This window comes from Talaromyces rugulosus, chromosome IV, assembly GCF_013368755.1.
Source record: "Talaromyces rugulosus chromosome IV, complete sequence".
In the NCBI taxonomy this organism is placed as follows: domain Eukaryota; kingdom Fungi; phylum Ascomycota; class Eurotiomycetes; order Eurotiales; family Trichocomaceae; genus Talaromyces; species Talaromyces rugulosus.
Window position 1 is genome coordinate 5,110,343 of NC_049564.1, and position 15,643 is coordinate 5,125,985.

At 46.8% G+C, this 15,643-nt stretch overlaps 6 protein-coding genes across 6 annotated transcripts; 3 read left to right on the plus strand and 3 right to left on the minus strand.

Moving 5' to 3' along the window:
* Positions 1-318: 318 nt before the first annotated feature.
* TRUGW13939_08486 (uncharacterized protein) lies at positions 319-1,777 on the plus strand (the record flags this gene model as incomplete). Its single annotated transcript, XM_035491620.1, has 3 exons — positions 319-393; positions 465-539; positions 608-1,777. The coding sequence occupies 3 exons, from the start codon at positions 319-321 to the stop codon at positions 1,775-1,777; spliced, it is 1,320 nt and encodes a 439-aa protein (XP_035347513.1).
* Positions 1,778-2,492: 715 nt separating this feature from the next.
* Positions 2,493-5,174, plus strand: TRUGW13939_08487 (uncharacterized protein; the record flags this gene model as incomplete). Its single annotated transcript, XM_035491621.1, has 7 exons — positions 2,493-2,535; positions 2,588-2,987; positions 3,069-3,486; positions 3,555-4,151; positions 4,226-4,317; positions 4,377-4,742; positions 4,832-5,174. The coding sequence occupies 7 exons, from the start codon at positions 2,493-2,495 to the stop codon at positions 5,172-5,174; spliced, it is 2,259 nt and encodes a 752-aa protein (XP_035347514.1).
* Positions 5,175-5,285: 111 nt separating this feature from the next.
* Positions 5,286-5,842, plus strand: TRUGW13939_08488 (uncharacterized protein; the record flags this gene model as incomplete). Its single annotated transcript, XM_035491622.1, has 3 exons — positions 5,286-5,371; positions 5,429-5,481; positions 5,619-5,842. 3 exons carry the CDS (start codon positions 5,286-5,288, stop codon positions 5,840-5,842), a joined length of 363 nt encoding a protein of 120 aa, XP_035347515.1.
* A 1,587-nt stretch (positions 5,843-7,429) lies between these two features.
* Positions 7,430-8,929, minus strand: TRUGW13939_08489 (uncharacterized protein; the record flags this gene model as incomplete). Its single annotated transcript, XM_035491623.1, has 2 exons — positions 7,430-8,358; positions 8,407-8,929. 2 exons carry the CDS (start codon positions 8,927-8,929, stop codon positions 7,430-7,432), a joined length of 1,452 nt encoding a protein of 483 aa, XP_035347516.1.
* Positions 8,930-10,204: 1,275 nt separating this feature from the next.
* Positions 10,205-10,684, minus strand: TRUGW13939_08490 (uncharacterized protein; the record flags this gene model as incomplete). Its single annotated transcript, XM_035491624.1, has 1 exon — positions 10,205-10,684. One exon carries the CDS (start codon positions 10,682-10,684, stop codon positions 10,205-10,207), a length of 480 nt encoding a protein of 159 aa, XP_035347517.1.
* A 1,389-nt stretch (positions 10,685-12,073) lies between these two features.
* On the minus strand, positions 12,074-14,281 carry TRUGW13939_08491 (uncharacterized protein; the record flags this gene model as incomplete). The annotated part of the gene is made up of 1 exon (XM_035491625.1): positions 12,074-14,281. The coding sequence occupies one exon, from the start codon at positions 14,279-14,281 to the stop codon at positions 12,074-12,076; it is 2,208 nt and encodes a 735-aa protein (XP_035347518.1).
* Between the last annotated feature and the right edge of the window lie 1,362 nt (positions 14,282-15,643).

Below are 15,643 nucleotides of genomic sequence, written 5' to 3' on the forward strand. Positions count from 1 at the left end.
GCAAAGACTCTAGGAAAAGCAGTTCTGTCGTGTTACCGGAGATTTTTAGTAATGTGCTATTTAGCCGTTTAGGCGCTTAGGCACTTAAGCGTTTACACGTTTAAAAAATCAGCCATTTAACAGTTTAAGCGTCGCAACAGCCAAGGTAGACATTATTAATTATTACGGTGTGAGATATTTGGGACCCAGTCACACAAAGTGTGGATCAATTAAGTATCAAACCGTTCAGGCATACTTATTTATTCCAATACCCTCTCACCTAAGAGAGGGTTCCATCTTCCTTGCATTCCTTGCTCCCGAGTCCTCTACGTCTGCGAAATGGACGCCAATCGGTCTGTACCTCGCAGTTCCCTGGACTTAACGGTCCTGGGGTTAAATAGCGGTACTTCAATGGTGAGTCTACAATGTAGCCGTGGTAGGGTGTGTATTGGAAAAGAGCCATGAGAGCTCATAAGTAGCCATAGGATGGTATCGACTGCGCCTTATGTCGTTTCCAACAAGAAACGCCCGAATCTCCTATGAAATTTGAGCTCATCAAGGTACGCTTGGGTCAGAAATTAATTCCACACAGAAAAAATAACCATCCTGACACGATTCTTTCCTGTAGTATGGCGAGATTCCTCTTGGGCAGACCATCAAGCAGCGGGTCATGAACATCATTCTCCACAACAAAACATCTCCTTCAGAGCTATCAGAGGTGAATGTCATCCTCGGTGAAACGTTTGCAAAAGCCGTCAACCAATTCTGTCAAGAATACGAAGTCGATCTCTCATCCGTCGACGTCATCGGATCTCACGGCCAGACCATCTGGCTTCTCTCCATGCCCGAGGTAGGAGAGGTACGCAGTGCCCTCACCATGGCCGAGGGCTCGTTTCTCGCCGCCCGTACAGGGGTCACCACTGTGACCGACTTTCGGGTTAGTGATCAAGCAGCTGGTCGCCAGGGCGCGCCGCTCATTGCTTTTTTCGATGCCTTGCTACTACACCATCCGACAAAGCTACGCGCCTGTCAGAACATTGGCGGAATCGCTAATGTATGTTTTATCCCGCCTGATTCCCACGGAGGTATTGACGCCTGCTATGATTTCGACACTGGCCCGGGTAACGTATTTATTGATGCTGTGGTCCGACACTACACCAACGGTGGGCAGGAATATGACAAGGACGGCGAGATGGGCGCCCGCGGCACAGTGGATCAGGAATTAGTCGATGAATTCCTCCAAACTCACCCGTACTTCCAGCTGGACCCTCCAAAGACCACAGGTCGTGAGGTCTTCCGTGATACTTTGGCCTTCGATCTCATCCGTAAGGCAGAGGCCAAAGGCCTCGTCTCGGATGATGTGGTCGCCACCGTCACCCGCATTACAGCACAGGCCATAGTAGACCATTACCGACGCTATGCACCCAAGGACCTCCTGATCGATGAAATTTTCATGTGTGGAGGCGGTTCCTATAACCCCAACATCACAAAATACATCCAAGAGCATTATCCCAACACGCGGATACTTGCGCTGGACGAGGCTGGTGTCCCTGCTTCTGCCAAGGAGGCCATCACCTTCGCCTGGCAGGGAATGGAGGCCATTGTTGGACGTTCCATTCCCGTCCCAGCTCGGGTCGAAACTCGGCAGCCATATGTATTAGGAAAAGTTTCCCCCGGAAAGAATTATCGTAAGGTGATGCGGCAGGGCATACTCTTCGGAAGCGACAGGGACCATCTTTCGCCGGTGAGCGAGATGGTGAACTACGTAGATGGGGAGATCTTTGATAATAAATGGTGAAAACCGGTAGAAATTACATGAACTTTCTTCCACCCGTTATTTCTCTACAGCCAGATGAGAAAAGTAATGTGCGGTTGGCTCTGAACTCGGGTTGACAAAAGTATCTGTTCTTGTAGTATTCAAACTGTCCACCCGGACATTTCCAATTCAGTAGTTGGTGTTGATAAGACTGAGTAGTTTGTTGTAACGTATTTTATAAGCACCCCGGGACATATAAGCCCGTACAAAATAACCAATTTTTAGAACCAAAAATATCAACTTTTTATAAGATTATCTTACTTTAAAATTTAATAAACTATTTTTGTTATAAATATAAATATATATTCTTATTTTTAAATTATAGAATTGATTAATTATAAAAATACCACCGTATTACTGTAATTTATTGTGTTTTATCAATACAGTTGTATTTTTTCTTAATACAGCTTTATAAAATAAATATTAAGAGAACTAGTTATTGAGAATGCTTTTTATTTAATATTAAAAAACTATATATGGTTATCTAATAAAAAGTTGATATTTTTGGTTCTAAAAATTGGCTATTTATAAAATACGTTCGTTAACGTATTATTCCACGGTACGGCCCCTTACATAATCTCTTGGCGGCTTCCGGCTTGTCCCTTCAAATGTTCCAGCAAAGAGTTGCCTCTCGTGTGATTCGTAGTGTTAAGGCCTACATTTATATATCCTGATCCGCCTCAATTGAATATTCCACATGCCACAGCGTCCTCGAAAGCTCCAACGAGCTTCAAAGGCCTGTTCGTTACTCTTCTCTAGCCCAAATGACTCCCCGTTTATAACATCCTTTAGGTGACTTTTGCCATCGGCGCGGCATAAAATGCGACAAGAACAGAGGCTCTTTCCAACCTTGTCAAAATTGTGCAGATTTTGATGTTCGATGCACATATGAACGCCCTTCAAAGCGTAGAGGTGTTCGAAGTGATCTTAACAAAGAGATAAGCGAACCGGTACAACATCGGGATCGCCAACATGGTGTTGCGACGTCTCCCTCTCGCCAAGCTCGTTCTCAACCTGCTGTTCATCCCGAAGCCACTGATCCCTCGCTGGCAGTTATGGATAAACACTGGGCTACAGAAGATTGGAAACAAGACGACAACGCACTGTTGAATTCGTGGAAGGCATTCGCTATTGCCTGTCAAAGTGTCGTTCAGAATCTTGTCCAAGTGTATTTTGAGATAGTATACCCGATGTAACTCTCTATATTTCTCTCTTTTTGCTTCAATACGGTGAGCCAGAACAAACTGACCCGACACATTTGTTTCCCTTATAGATTTCCCCTATTCCACCGTCCATCGTTTCTGAGAGAGCTCCAGGACAAGGCACATATCCATAATCAGGGACTATTTGCTTCCACAATGGCCATGTGTGCCTTGGCCTCCGCACGGGCTAGGGATGGAGCCTTGTATTCTAGTCGGTGGTGCCCTTCTCAGCTCTCAAATCCTCCATCCGAGGTCTTTTGTACGGCAGCAAAGGAGTCTATTCCTCGGGACCTGACAGTAGCTAAAGGGGTCGAATACATGAGGGCATGTGCAATACTCAGCATTGTCAGCATTCAAAATGGGCAGATTCAGGACATGCACCAATACGCTGGAATGTACCATACATTAAGTGTTATGGGAGGGCTACATGATGAGAAATTATGGCCTAGGGACTTGAGTCTCGTCGAGACTGAAGTCCGTCGAAGACTGGTGCGTCAACGATCCTATCCATTTATCCTCTTATATTTTAAAACATTCGAAACTGATGATGGAACTAGTTCTGGTCTATGTATACATTAGATGTTTATTCAGCGATCGTATGGGGACGAATAATCCGCTTCCGAGAAGCGCAGTCTAACGTACGTTACCCTGGAAATGTGAATGATGATTCGCTCGATTCTGAACCCGGAGTATCTTCTGTACTGGAGGGCCGTAATGCTACTCTGATGTCCGCAGGCCACAGTGATCAACCAGTTGCCTGGATGCGTGGATGGAACTTTACCACTGATCTTTACCGAATCTTGGAACATGCTATTGACTATCAGCGACGAAGTTCATATATTGATACAGAGAGTGTCTGGTCATTATTTTGCCCAACGCCTGTGTCGGGGTCTTTGGTTATGGAGCATGTGGATTCCATGTTTTCTGCATTACCTTCGCAGCTTCGAGTAACCGACCCTGCCACTGGAGTTCAAAACTGTGATATTGTTGGATTCCAGTCGGCCAATATCCAAGCAACCCTCCAGCTTCTACGCATGGTTCTTTCCTCAAGTGAAGACCAGGGGGTGGAGGAGAAATGCGAAGTCGCAGGCAATGTTCTCACTGTGTTTTCCAAGGTACCGATTGAATATTTGAAAGCCATTAGTTCTCCGTTGGTATGTTAATCTAAAATAACCTCTCCAATTCGCACACCTTTTGCCTTTGAGATACAAGTGACTGATTATCCAAGTTTTACCATTTGGGGGGTATTGGCTATATTCTTGGATCTGTGATGGAGGGCAGCTTGTCAGAAGTATCTTATCAACGAGTTCGCAAACTTCTGTGAGTATTCTGCAGTGACGCCAGTCCCAACATTACCAGCTTTGCTCACTGGTAGTTAGGTTAGAGATGGCTGCACTTTTACATCGTCTAGAGTCAGGAATTTCCCGCTCAACCGGCGCCAGTGAGAGACTCAAAACACAAGTACAACGAATAGACGACTATATGCAGAAACAGCGGCCTTCTAATGCACATGGTGGTCTGGTGGAAAGATCCACAGTATCTGGACCTGCCTACGTTGAGAATCGGTATAGCCCATCACTATACGGGGAACACGGCTTGCAATCTAGCCAAGAGCACCTTACCGAGTTTGATGATCCATTAGCTTTTTTCCAATTGCCTCAAGACTTACTGGATGATTGGCCTTGGTCGTCTGACACAGGTTTGTTAGATGGGATGTTTCCGATGGCCTTTGATAAGGTGAAGCAGTGAGCCGGCTTTTTCGGGATTTTCAAACTCTGAGGGCGTGATGAATCATGCTTACAAAAGACTGGATACTTTGCTTGCATGAATAAAGGCAGGACTCTTGCATCTTGCCAATCAATAATACTGGCGATCTGAGTCGAACTCAGGTCGATGAGCAACCCACGTTCTCTCGCAGAATACCTAGAAATATCACGTGGCCTGTGCCATATGATGAAGCTTCACTACGTCACGGCGAAGACGTTCCTTCCGTTTTTCAGCTAATCATTCACCAGCCTTCCTACTTCCTCAGTAGTCAGATTACTACTTCTCAGCACTATCCTCTCATTCCTCAGGCAACTCCTCCTTCTGTCAACATGTCAACCTCGAAACCGACAGCAAAGCAGATCCTCGAAGAGGTCACTCAGACGATAAAAGACATCACCCTCACCAACTAAGCAGACAAAGAGACAATACGCATATTCACATAGATCGAGAAGAAAACCGCCGATGACTTGATTGAACGCCTAGAGCATCTACCAGCCATGTAAACCCCCAGATATTCCACTATGAAGATATACATATCATCCTCGTCGACTCCTCGAAGGCCAGCAACATGGTTTGCAAGTCTGGCTCGGATACCATCCACTGGCGTGTAAGACATACTTCCATCTTTGCTTTATAGACATGCAATTTAAACTGACATGTATAGGACCTCGATGGCCGCAGGCTTCAGTTCCTGGGCAGCAATCTCCCGGCCCGTCGGTACCTCTATTTCAGATTCATCATCACTGTACTACACGCACAGCGTACAGGAAATACTAGCTTCATCTCAATGCTCACAAAGAAGGACCACCTCTGGGCGTCTCCTGGCGGATACATACAATGACCAACGCTGGTAGGTCTGGCTCGCAACGTATCAGCGTTCGAGCTACCGTCGTCGTCGTTGTACTGTCGTACAACATTCGAAGACGAGGCGGCCGGGTCGTCTGAGGAGGATGCAGTACTTCTTACATATGACCTCCAAGCTGCCTACGTCGAAAGTGTGAAGAGATCAATGGAGGACGATGACATGGAGGAAGAAGATGACGAGGAAAATGTTGAAGAGATGGACCTAGATGAATGAGTGCCTGGCGTTCAAGTGGTAAAACGAATAGATGAGTCGGTGGAGCCCTGAGTTACCAGGTAAATTGACGTGTGTTTTTTGCTTTCTTTCGTTATTCAACATTATGTACCTCAGATTAACCAATGCAAGTATCCAGTTTCTAGTCTTGCTGATAGGCTTAATATGGATTTTTTCCAGTTTTACATTTCACTTTTGGTGTTGTCAACTGGTAGAGGTGCTAACCACGCGGTTACCGGCCACCATATATTTATAATAACTTTTGAATTAGACTTAAATATAGAAATTGATAACTCAAATACTAAGAAAATATATAGTAAAATGCTTAAAAGATAATAAAAGCTACTTCTATTTGATTTAATGTTATTAATCTATTTGTTAGAAGCGGTGGTAGTAGAAAAATGATCTATTCTGCTTGGCCATGATAATAATCCGGTTCCAACACTTGGTCCGTGTATAGTCGCTGACAACTATACGCTCCGAGAACTTTTTTTGCAACCGGCTCGAACGCATGGTTGGATTTTGCAACAGATTCCCACCGACGGGAAATGCTGCTGTCCCGAGCAGCCTAGCTAAATACAAAGCAGAAAGCAAACATGTAAACGGGCTCAAGCCGAGGCGAGCGTAAAGGAAAAGCATAAAATATAATAAGGAGACTCCGGAATAGGCTCAAGCCGAAGCGAGCATAAATAAAAAAATATATATAATTGACTTAGTGTAGCCATCATCGGCCAATTTGCGAGTCGCAATTGTCATTAGCTCATCCAACGAAAAACAAGTCCTGACGGATTCTGTATTTGTAGGGTTGAACCGGAGAATATCTCTGCCTTGGTGAGATACAGAATGCGGAAGATGGATTTGGAGGTCGAGAGTTGTTAGAGTTTCGTGCTGGAATTTTCTATTTCAATCGTTAGCAACTCTTTTATAAATGTAAGTATAGTAACAGTCTCACATTCTCCAGGCTCCGGAACAATGACTATAGTTCCCTGGTCGAGCCCCAGCTCAACCACCTTGTGCAATGTGATGCCTAGAATAAGGTTAACATTTTAAAAATTAATTCGTAACAGAAATTCTTACCTAGCTTCTAATCATAGAAGAAATCCTCTGGGACCTCTTCTATTCCGAAAAGATGAGGGCGGCTTTGACTTCGTTGGCGCGAGGAACCAGTCATGGAGAGCATGGCACCACACCAGTTTGTCGCCGCTCTATGCATTGTATGCATCCAACACCGCCTTTCTGAAATTCTCCTGTCGAAATGTGTTTTTGTTTTGCTTTGAAATGGCGCCCATGACCCTCGGAACCATGGGACTTGCATACTCGCGCTCATAGACAGCTATGTCTGGCTCGCCAAACTTGGCTTTTTTCGATTCGATTTCCTCGTCTAGATATGCCTCGAAGAGACGACGCTGCTTCATGAGGTTTTTTTTTTTCGTTAAAAATGCTCGGTCTGGAATTTGAAGAAAAGGCTCCCTTCAGGCAGCCACCACGACGCCCGGTCCCAGTGGATATTCCCGATTAGGAAATGGGGAGGGCCCCGGCATCACATCTTTGTTCTCTTTTATTAGATATCTTACATAACTGCCGTGGAGATTAATCAACATGTGGCGGAGAGGACTGATCTTCATCATCCTTGTATGGCCAATTCCTCCAACACAATTCGCGTTCATGGACCTCGGACTGGCGTAGCATTTCCAGCCTCAGTTCTGTATTTTTCTGATGGGCTGCCTCGAAATTTTCCGGCTCTGTGCCTCCCTCCAGGTCGATTCCTAGATCATTTCTCACTCTTAAAAGGAGAGCTTCGGATTCATTCCACTGCGAGGATTCATCCATTGCTGCTACTCTTTCCTCTTCCGAGAAAGATACTGGATAGGGTAATGGCGAGAAGCCACTCCATATGTGGGCATTCGTAATGCCGACAAGAGCTGATCGAAGGTTGATCACGTCCGCATCCCAGGGAAGTGCTGTTTGCTGGGTCAAGTACCGTCGCATACCAAGGTATGGCATTTTCAGAGCATTCATGTGTTTCTTGTTGTGTATCCCAGTTGCCGCCGTATAGTAGAGGTTTGAATCCTCCAATCGGAAATTTGCTATTGCTTCCATCTGCTCTATCTCGCTCATCCTATCGAATCCTTCAGGAAGGACGGGGATTGTCAAACTCTGGGGGCGTGATGAATCATGCTCGCAAAAGGCCGGATACCCTGCTTGCATGAATAAAGGTAGGACACTTGCATCTTGCCAGTCGATAATACTGGTGATCTGAGTCGAGCCAGGAACAAGTAAAATATTTGCTAAACTCAAGTCTGGGTGTTTTAATGTCGGGTGATGGAGGCTGGTATCTGTGGGAACTAGAGAAGGCGCGAGCTGCAAATATTTTGAAAGAAGCGAGACATGCTCGCGCGGGTCAATATTGTAATCGGTTGGTAGAAGAAATGTTTCTCGGGGCTTTGGTTTCGCATGGTGCAGCAAAACAGACATTTCCCGACGTGCAGCAGATGTCATACAGTCCTCGACCGAAGTCCCTAGAAAATCAGTTTAACCCAAAAGAATATTGCAGTAGAGAAACTCACATGGACCTCGATCTAGCTCCATCTCGGAGCGCTCGTCATGCCAGAATTGCCGAATAGCAACAGGCCCAATACAATAGTCCCCCACTTGAAGGGGCAGTTGACGCTCTCCCTCGATATCATGAGTATGATATAAGCTGCCATAACCAGGAAACTCAAAAGAGAAAAGCTTCTGCTCAATATTGGCTATTTGTGTCATGATATCCTTGACTTCTTCGGTCGAGAGACTGAGCCATCTTGACGCAAGGCTTTCACCATGTACTCGCTCCATTATAATATACTCGGCTCCAACTGGATTCGTCGACGAGGCTGAATAATCCAAGACCTTGGGTACAGGGATTTTGAGAACATCTCGAAGAAAATTGATCGTAGCAACTTCGCTAGCTGTGGTATAACGAGGGGGTCCGGCAATCGGTGTCGGAATACGCGCGATGACTTCACAGCCATCATCTGTCTTAACAAGAAATACCTTGTTAAAGCCCCCTTCTGCAATCTTCTGGATATGAGAGCAATCGTCTCGGTTCATTGCTTTGGCTGCCACGCGGCGAAGCTCTGAGGGGTTGAATTCGACATATCTTTCTCGCAATCGCTTATTTTCGTTGAATCTAACGACAGTGTTAGTTCTAAGATTTTATACCATGGGCAGCCATCTGACTTGCACCCACCGTCTAGATGTATTTCTGAATAAAGAATCAAAACATGTCGATGAATGATTGCGCGATTGCCGATGAGGTGTGGCAGCGTCTGAGTAATTTGATGGAAGAATTGGGAGAAGCAGTATTGAATGGCATCGAATGCAAGACGAAAAAGGTCATGATTTCAAGCGAGAACAGGATGGAAAGGGAAAATAATCCCCAACCTGCCAGATTTATGGTTGTTCACCGTTGTTTACATGGATGTGTCACCGGATTAGAAAGGGGGTATATCAGGTTGGTTTGAGCAATTTAGCAACATTACCACACTACAACTTGTGTAAAAGCAGTCTACTGTTCAGTTAATGCAGTATCCCCACAGGTTTTGAGAAGTAAACAATAAAATAAAGTATAAATATACGTGTATTGTCCAGAAAGTCTCGATGATTGTCTCGGTGAAGTCGGAATGCAAAGTAAACACTCGGCCCGGCTAGGATCGGCAAACCATCAAAGGTCAAAAGACCGAGCTGGAAAACTCGGCCACAGCATCGCCACAGTTGAAAAAAGCAAAGTGTGGCAAGAAATAGCCTGCAGGAATAAATAATGGATTTTCAAATAATTTATTTTTAACAGTTCGGCGGGCTCCGATCAAATTCTGACATGGGATGGCTGAAATGACGTAGGTTCGTTCGGTGAAAAACTTTTCGGCAGCACGTGGCTTGGCAAGGGTCGTTTTTTGAGTCACATCATTTTACAGTAGAACAGCCCTAATGAAAAAATTTTACTTTTTTGAACAACGGAAATATGTAGACGTAATGTAATGCATTCCAAGAGGAGATGTTTGTGTTATTAAATGATAATCATACAGGAATCGAGTCTTTCACAGACAAGTAAAAGTCCAGAGACGAAGTAATCGTACTCGTAGACAGGGTATAATGCACTGTAAAGGCCGCAAGAGCCGCTACCGCAAATATGGATAGGAAAATACATGAAAAGATAATAAACTTTTTGGAATACCGATTCCCCCAAGGTGCTAAATCGCTGGTTGAATAAGTGTGGAAGATGCGCCGTTGAAAATTCGTGGAGGAGAAATCAAAACTTTTTTATGTCGTATGTGGTCATGGTCTCGTAAATAATGCTGGGGAAAGAAAAAAAAGAGAATAGACAAGCTATTGGTGACCGGTGATCCGGCTCCAGGTGCGCTCGAGGCTGTTGCGAGCCTTCTCCTTGGCGCGGTCGGCCAGGGACTCGTTGCTGGACGAGCTGGTGGACGAGTACTTGCGTTCGAGGTTGTACTTGTCGGAGCCCGAGATCATGTTGCCGGCGCCGCCGCGGCCAACGTGGATGACGGGGGCAATGGCCTTTTCGCGGCGCATCTCGCGCTCGAGCTCCTCGTCGAAGCTGAAGATGGCGCGCTCGCTGCTGCTGTGCACGTTGCCGGCACCGCCACGGCCAGACTTGAAGGTGGGTGGCACACGCGAGTCGAGGCGAGTCAGGGAAGCTGGCCCTGTGGCGGACAGAGAGTCGGTGGTCTTGGTGTTGCGCAGCGAGATGACATTGCCGGCGCCTCCGCGCGAGGTGTGCATGGCTGGACGGCGCGAGTTGGGCACCGAGGGGTGCGGCTCAACAACGAGGTATGCAGAAGACATGTTGTTGTTGTTGTTGTTGTTATTATTGATATTGTGTGTATGTGGTGGTGTATGGTTCAAGTTCTATACGCGGAACGGTGCAGAACAGTCGAAGAGACGGAAAACCAGACGCTGCAAAAGCAACGAGCAAGCGGTCAAGCAAGCAGTCAAGCAATGTAGTCTTGAGAGTGGTAGTAGTTGCAGTTGTATGAGTCAGAATAGTCGGTAGTCATGGTGGCCGCGGGGGAGGGCGATGGTGTTATATAGTACCACGGGGTGGAGAACGGGCGGTTGTCCAGGACAGTCACGGTGAACCAGGGAAAAATGGCACCATTGCTATTTTCCCTGGTCAGGTACGCCGGTAGGGTTAGCCGGGATGATTGGCGGTCCAGATCTGGTGAGAGAGTCACAAGGGGGGGCCAGCCCCAGTCAGAAAGGAGAAAAATGAGAAATGAAGCCCACCCGGCGTCATAAAAATCTCTGGGGTTGGCAAAAGCGGCGGGCGCCGGCAGCCGCATGCGGAAGGCGCGCGCGCGAACAGGCGACGCCGCCCTAAGCAAATGGCTCAGCAGTCAGATGACCGCGGCCCGCCAAGCGGAGCGCCCTACGTAACAGAAACTGGGCGGATCCAATGGGCAAAATCACTCGCAGTTTCCTGGGGGTAATGGAAATCCAGGCCTTTGCACATGATGCAATCGCGCGAAACTATTGTCTGGGCTATTCCCGCCTGCATTCCAGCTTGCATTGCAGCCTGCATTGGCAACGCGGCGGTGACTCGGCTGAAACCATGTTCTGAGCAGCAGCCGGACAAAGACTCGCGGCCTGCAAGATCCAAGTGCGCCGTCATGCTAAGAGAATAAAGAACGCCAAGCCAATAATACTAATGCAAACCTCATGGCGCACGCACGGCCTGTGAGTGGCTGTACCGCGGTGGACCCCTGCGAAAATCTTTTCATAAGTCTCGCCAGAAAGAACAAGGAACGCACCAATGGCTCGAGCCCATCTGCTCACCTGATCGCACGACGTGATTGCGCGCGATCAGTGAGCCATATTTCGTTTCGTCGTTATGACTGACTTATTACTGACTTGTCACGTCAGCGGCCTTTACTCTTGCTCATAGAATGGCCAGCAACATGGCCGTCGCTGATTGGCCACGCGGCGCCGTCGGTAAGCGGGCCAATCAGCACTCGCCGAGCGGGTCCCAGAAAAAGAAACAAACAGAAATTTCCCCGGATTTTCTACCCCGCATCGGCGCTCGCCGTCCAATCAGACTCTGCCTACGAAAAGTAATAAAACTGGCATTAAATGCCGCTGCAAATTATGTAATAATTATGTCGGTGCATTCCTATGCCGAAGTACATCCCAGAGTAGACATGTATACTGAACAACTCATATCCTGAATGACTGACATCAAGAAATCACTCGATACAACCCACATGCCCGTGCAACAAACGAAAACTCATGGTCGTTGCGGCAGCTTGGCAGCTCCGCCAGCTCGACTCCAAGAACCTCCTCCACCGTGCCATCCCCGGCTTTGACATCTTTCGACCGCGCCTCAGAAAATACTGCTGCCAACACAGAGCCAATGTTGTCTGCCACGTCCCTTTTCCTCGGCGCTGTCCAGCCCTGACCACTGCAAACCGCAGCCATGATCGCCGTTTCGCGCGGGACAACGTCTGCACGTAAGGAGATGCCCACCTGTAGAAAGATTCTTTTGATCAACCACCGCAAGTCCGTGTCGTCTTCGAGGGCCTCCTGCACTTTGGGAGCGAAGTAGGATATGGTTCTCTGGTGTAATCTGCACCATTCGCTGCCCCCTCTCAAACTCATAGCCAACCGAGCGCTCATCATCTCCGCCTGACGACCAAGTACAAGTTTCATACGGGGAGACACGAACCCTCCCAGGCATTTTCCACAAGTACACCCGTACCGGAGTTGCAAATTGTGAAAAGCCGGCAGCATCCCAACCTTGCTAGCGTCGTCTTCAACCAGCGATAGACAGGTGACTGCTTCGTTGCTGAAGCCCTCAAACTCATCCGACACATTAAGAACCGACGATCCCTCTACCAGTCGAGTGCGCGCAACTTCCAGCAGCTCGCGGAGTGCTTCAAAGGGGGTGAATCCGCCCAGGTTACGACCCTGTTTCCACTGTTGGCCTTCTGTAATATTGTCCAAAATCCACTTTGTGCTCAACGGTTTGATCTTGCATGCAGCAACATGAAGCGGGTTGTTGCCAAAGCTGTCCTCCTCTTCCAACTCGTCTGAGTGGTGGCTTTGTTTAACTCGTTCAAAAAACTTGACACATTCAGCATCATCTAGTGCCACAACTGCACAGTGAAGAGGTAGTTTCTTTCTTGCACTAGTGTCCCCCTCTGAAAACTGCATCTCATCTTCACCCGCATCCTTTGTCTCATCATCTACCAGCTGAGCCAAAACATCAAAATCCTCACTGGCTGAAATCTTGTGACTGGGGTGTTCTGGGTCAAAGGAAAATGCGAGACACTTGGACGCGCCAACACGTCGGAAACCAACCGCTCTCCAAAATGAGGTGACAGACCCCAAAGCCTGCTCGTCGAGTTCTCGCTCTTGCTCTTCAGCCAAAGTCGTTTCTTCTTGGAACTGCAACCTGGCCTCTCTCTCTGTTGCGTGAGGAATTACAACTGCATGCAACTTGGACAGCTTTTGCGACTCTTCAGACCCATGAATCTGCTCCATGAAATCGTCTGGACCTTGCCCCGAGTATGTGGCATGCTTTTTCGCTTTTTCGAGAAGTGCAGAAATCATGGCTCGCCCAAGACCCTTTCGCCGATAACTGCTGTCGACACGAGCATCCTCAATCAGAAAAAGCATCCCGTGATCGAGATCGTCCCAAACCCCAGTTCCTCGCTGGACTGGATGAGTTTTGTACAAAGGTTGCAAATATCCCCATCTGTCGAAAACGCCAAAGGCCAACTCAGCAGTGCCGTCGCTTCCCATGTCCATATTTTCCCAAAAGGTCTTGCGGATCGCCTCGCGGTCAATGAACCTCCCCAACGCGCGTCCAATATCTTTACCGTCGACAGTGCAGCGGGCGTTTACTGTTTCAAGCCAATCAAATTCAACGTGGTCTTCATCCTGTGAAAGTGATGTTTCAATTTTGAACACAATCTCAGTCTCGCCACTGCCAACTGTGCATTCATTTTCCTCAAGTGCATACTCGAGGTCCTCGTCGTCAGGCTCTTCTTCGTCAAGGGAATCCTCATCAGATTCGGCCAGGCAGAATTCATCTTCAGTAACTCGTATCGCATCACTGTGACCCATTTCAAGCAAAAACTGGATGTATTCGTCTTCGTCAAACTCGCTGCCGTCGGTGATCTCAATTTCAATAACAGTTTCGCTGTCAGAGTCTTCAAACGATGATTCTGCTCGTGAAGACTCTGCTCGTGAATAAAAATCGTCTGCTTCAACAGAGAGAGCATCTGCGTCTGAAACAGACAGTGAGGATGGTGCATTTATGCACAAAGAGTGAAAGGCCTTACCGAACATCTCACAGTCTTCATCCATTCGGTCGTGAATGTTGAGTCCTAGATGCTGTGAAAGGCTGTGCCCACTAGGCTCAAAGGTCACTTGTTGAGACATGATCTCTGTTTCATCAAAACATCCTAGGGACACGATGTGCAGAGAAAGAAAGAAAGAGGCCAATCAAGCTGGCTGGCAAGAAGAAAGAGTGCTGAAAATGAGGCAATTAAAGGACTGCTAAGTGGGTGAAAGAGAGTTGCCTAGAGTGGGCGCGGTGGTGTTGTGAGGTGTTGTGCAGTGTGTGCAGTGGAGGCAGTCTGATAAGCGAGGCCAAACTCTGTGAAAATAAAGAGTGAAATTTTCTCCAAAGACACTGAGAGTGTTAAAATATTGGTTGAAATAACCTTGTACAGTTAACTGTCTCTGTGTACTGTCAATATACATTGTGGTTGTCACAGCTAGAACTATATCAAGATATTCAGGCGGAACATCACCGCATAACCATCTTTAGTTAGATCTCCTTTTGACAGACATGATGAAATTTAGAGTCGACACTAGACAACATAGAATGAACAAAGATATTGTCTTCTCTACTAGTTATGGGCTTTTAATCATCTTGGCAAAGTGTCAGTCTCCAACGCATTAGAAATATTTTACACAGCCAATGGCGCCCCTCGCCGCAGTCGAAGATAATAGGGGCACACTCATACTTTTTATTACATCAAGAATTTCCTAAAATTTTCAAGATCTAGTTGCATGTACATGTGTACCTTCTGTGTTGATATTTGTGCTGGGTACCATCCCGAAACTCTCCTCGAAACTCTAGGTGGCCCTGAGTTCAGAAGTTCCAACCTGGGAAGATAGCATAAATACTAATTATTGTATAGAAGGAATAAGGATCGCTACAACATCTCAAAAAATATTGCGATGCCAGATAGCGACTCTCTTAGTTCGGGATTCAATTACAACTACTACAAAGCACAGAGAATCCCCATATCATATTTATCATTGCTATTAGTTGCTAGCGCCTGGGGCATAAAACCATAGATAGGCTGCTCAAGCGACCAAAGTCTTTTGGTGCAGCTGCAAGATTAACTATACTTGACTATCTATACATACTAGTTGACTAATTTAACGAAAGTCTCAGGACAGCCCAAGAGCCAGCACCATCCGAGTTATTGTAAAATTCGGAATGTTGCCTATGCTCAGAAAGTGGGAAATCAGAAAAAGTGTATGGTAGGAAACCCCGCCTTTCTGCTGAGGCGTTGACGTAGGGGCTCATATTCCAAACTATTATCGAACAGGAAAGAGTCATCCCATGAGGACAAAGTCTGAGGGGGTCGACTCAGTGAAAGAGTATTAGATAAATAAGGATAACCGGAGGACTCTGCCATTGTCGAGGACGTAGAAGTACTGGTTGACGTCTTGGGGTGAGTGGGAGTATCCGTAGGCGCAGATTGCTTCGAGGATGTGCTAGCAGTG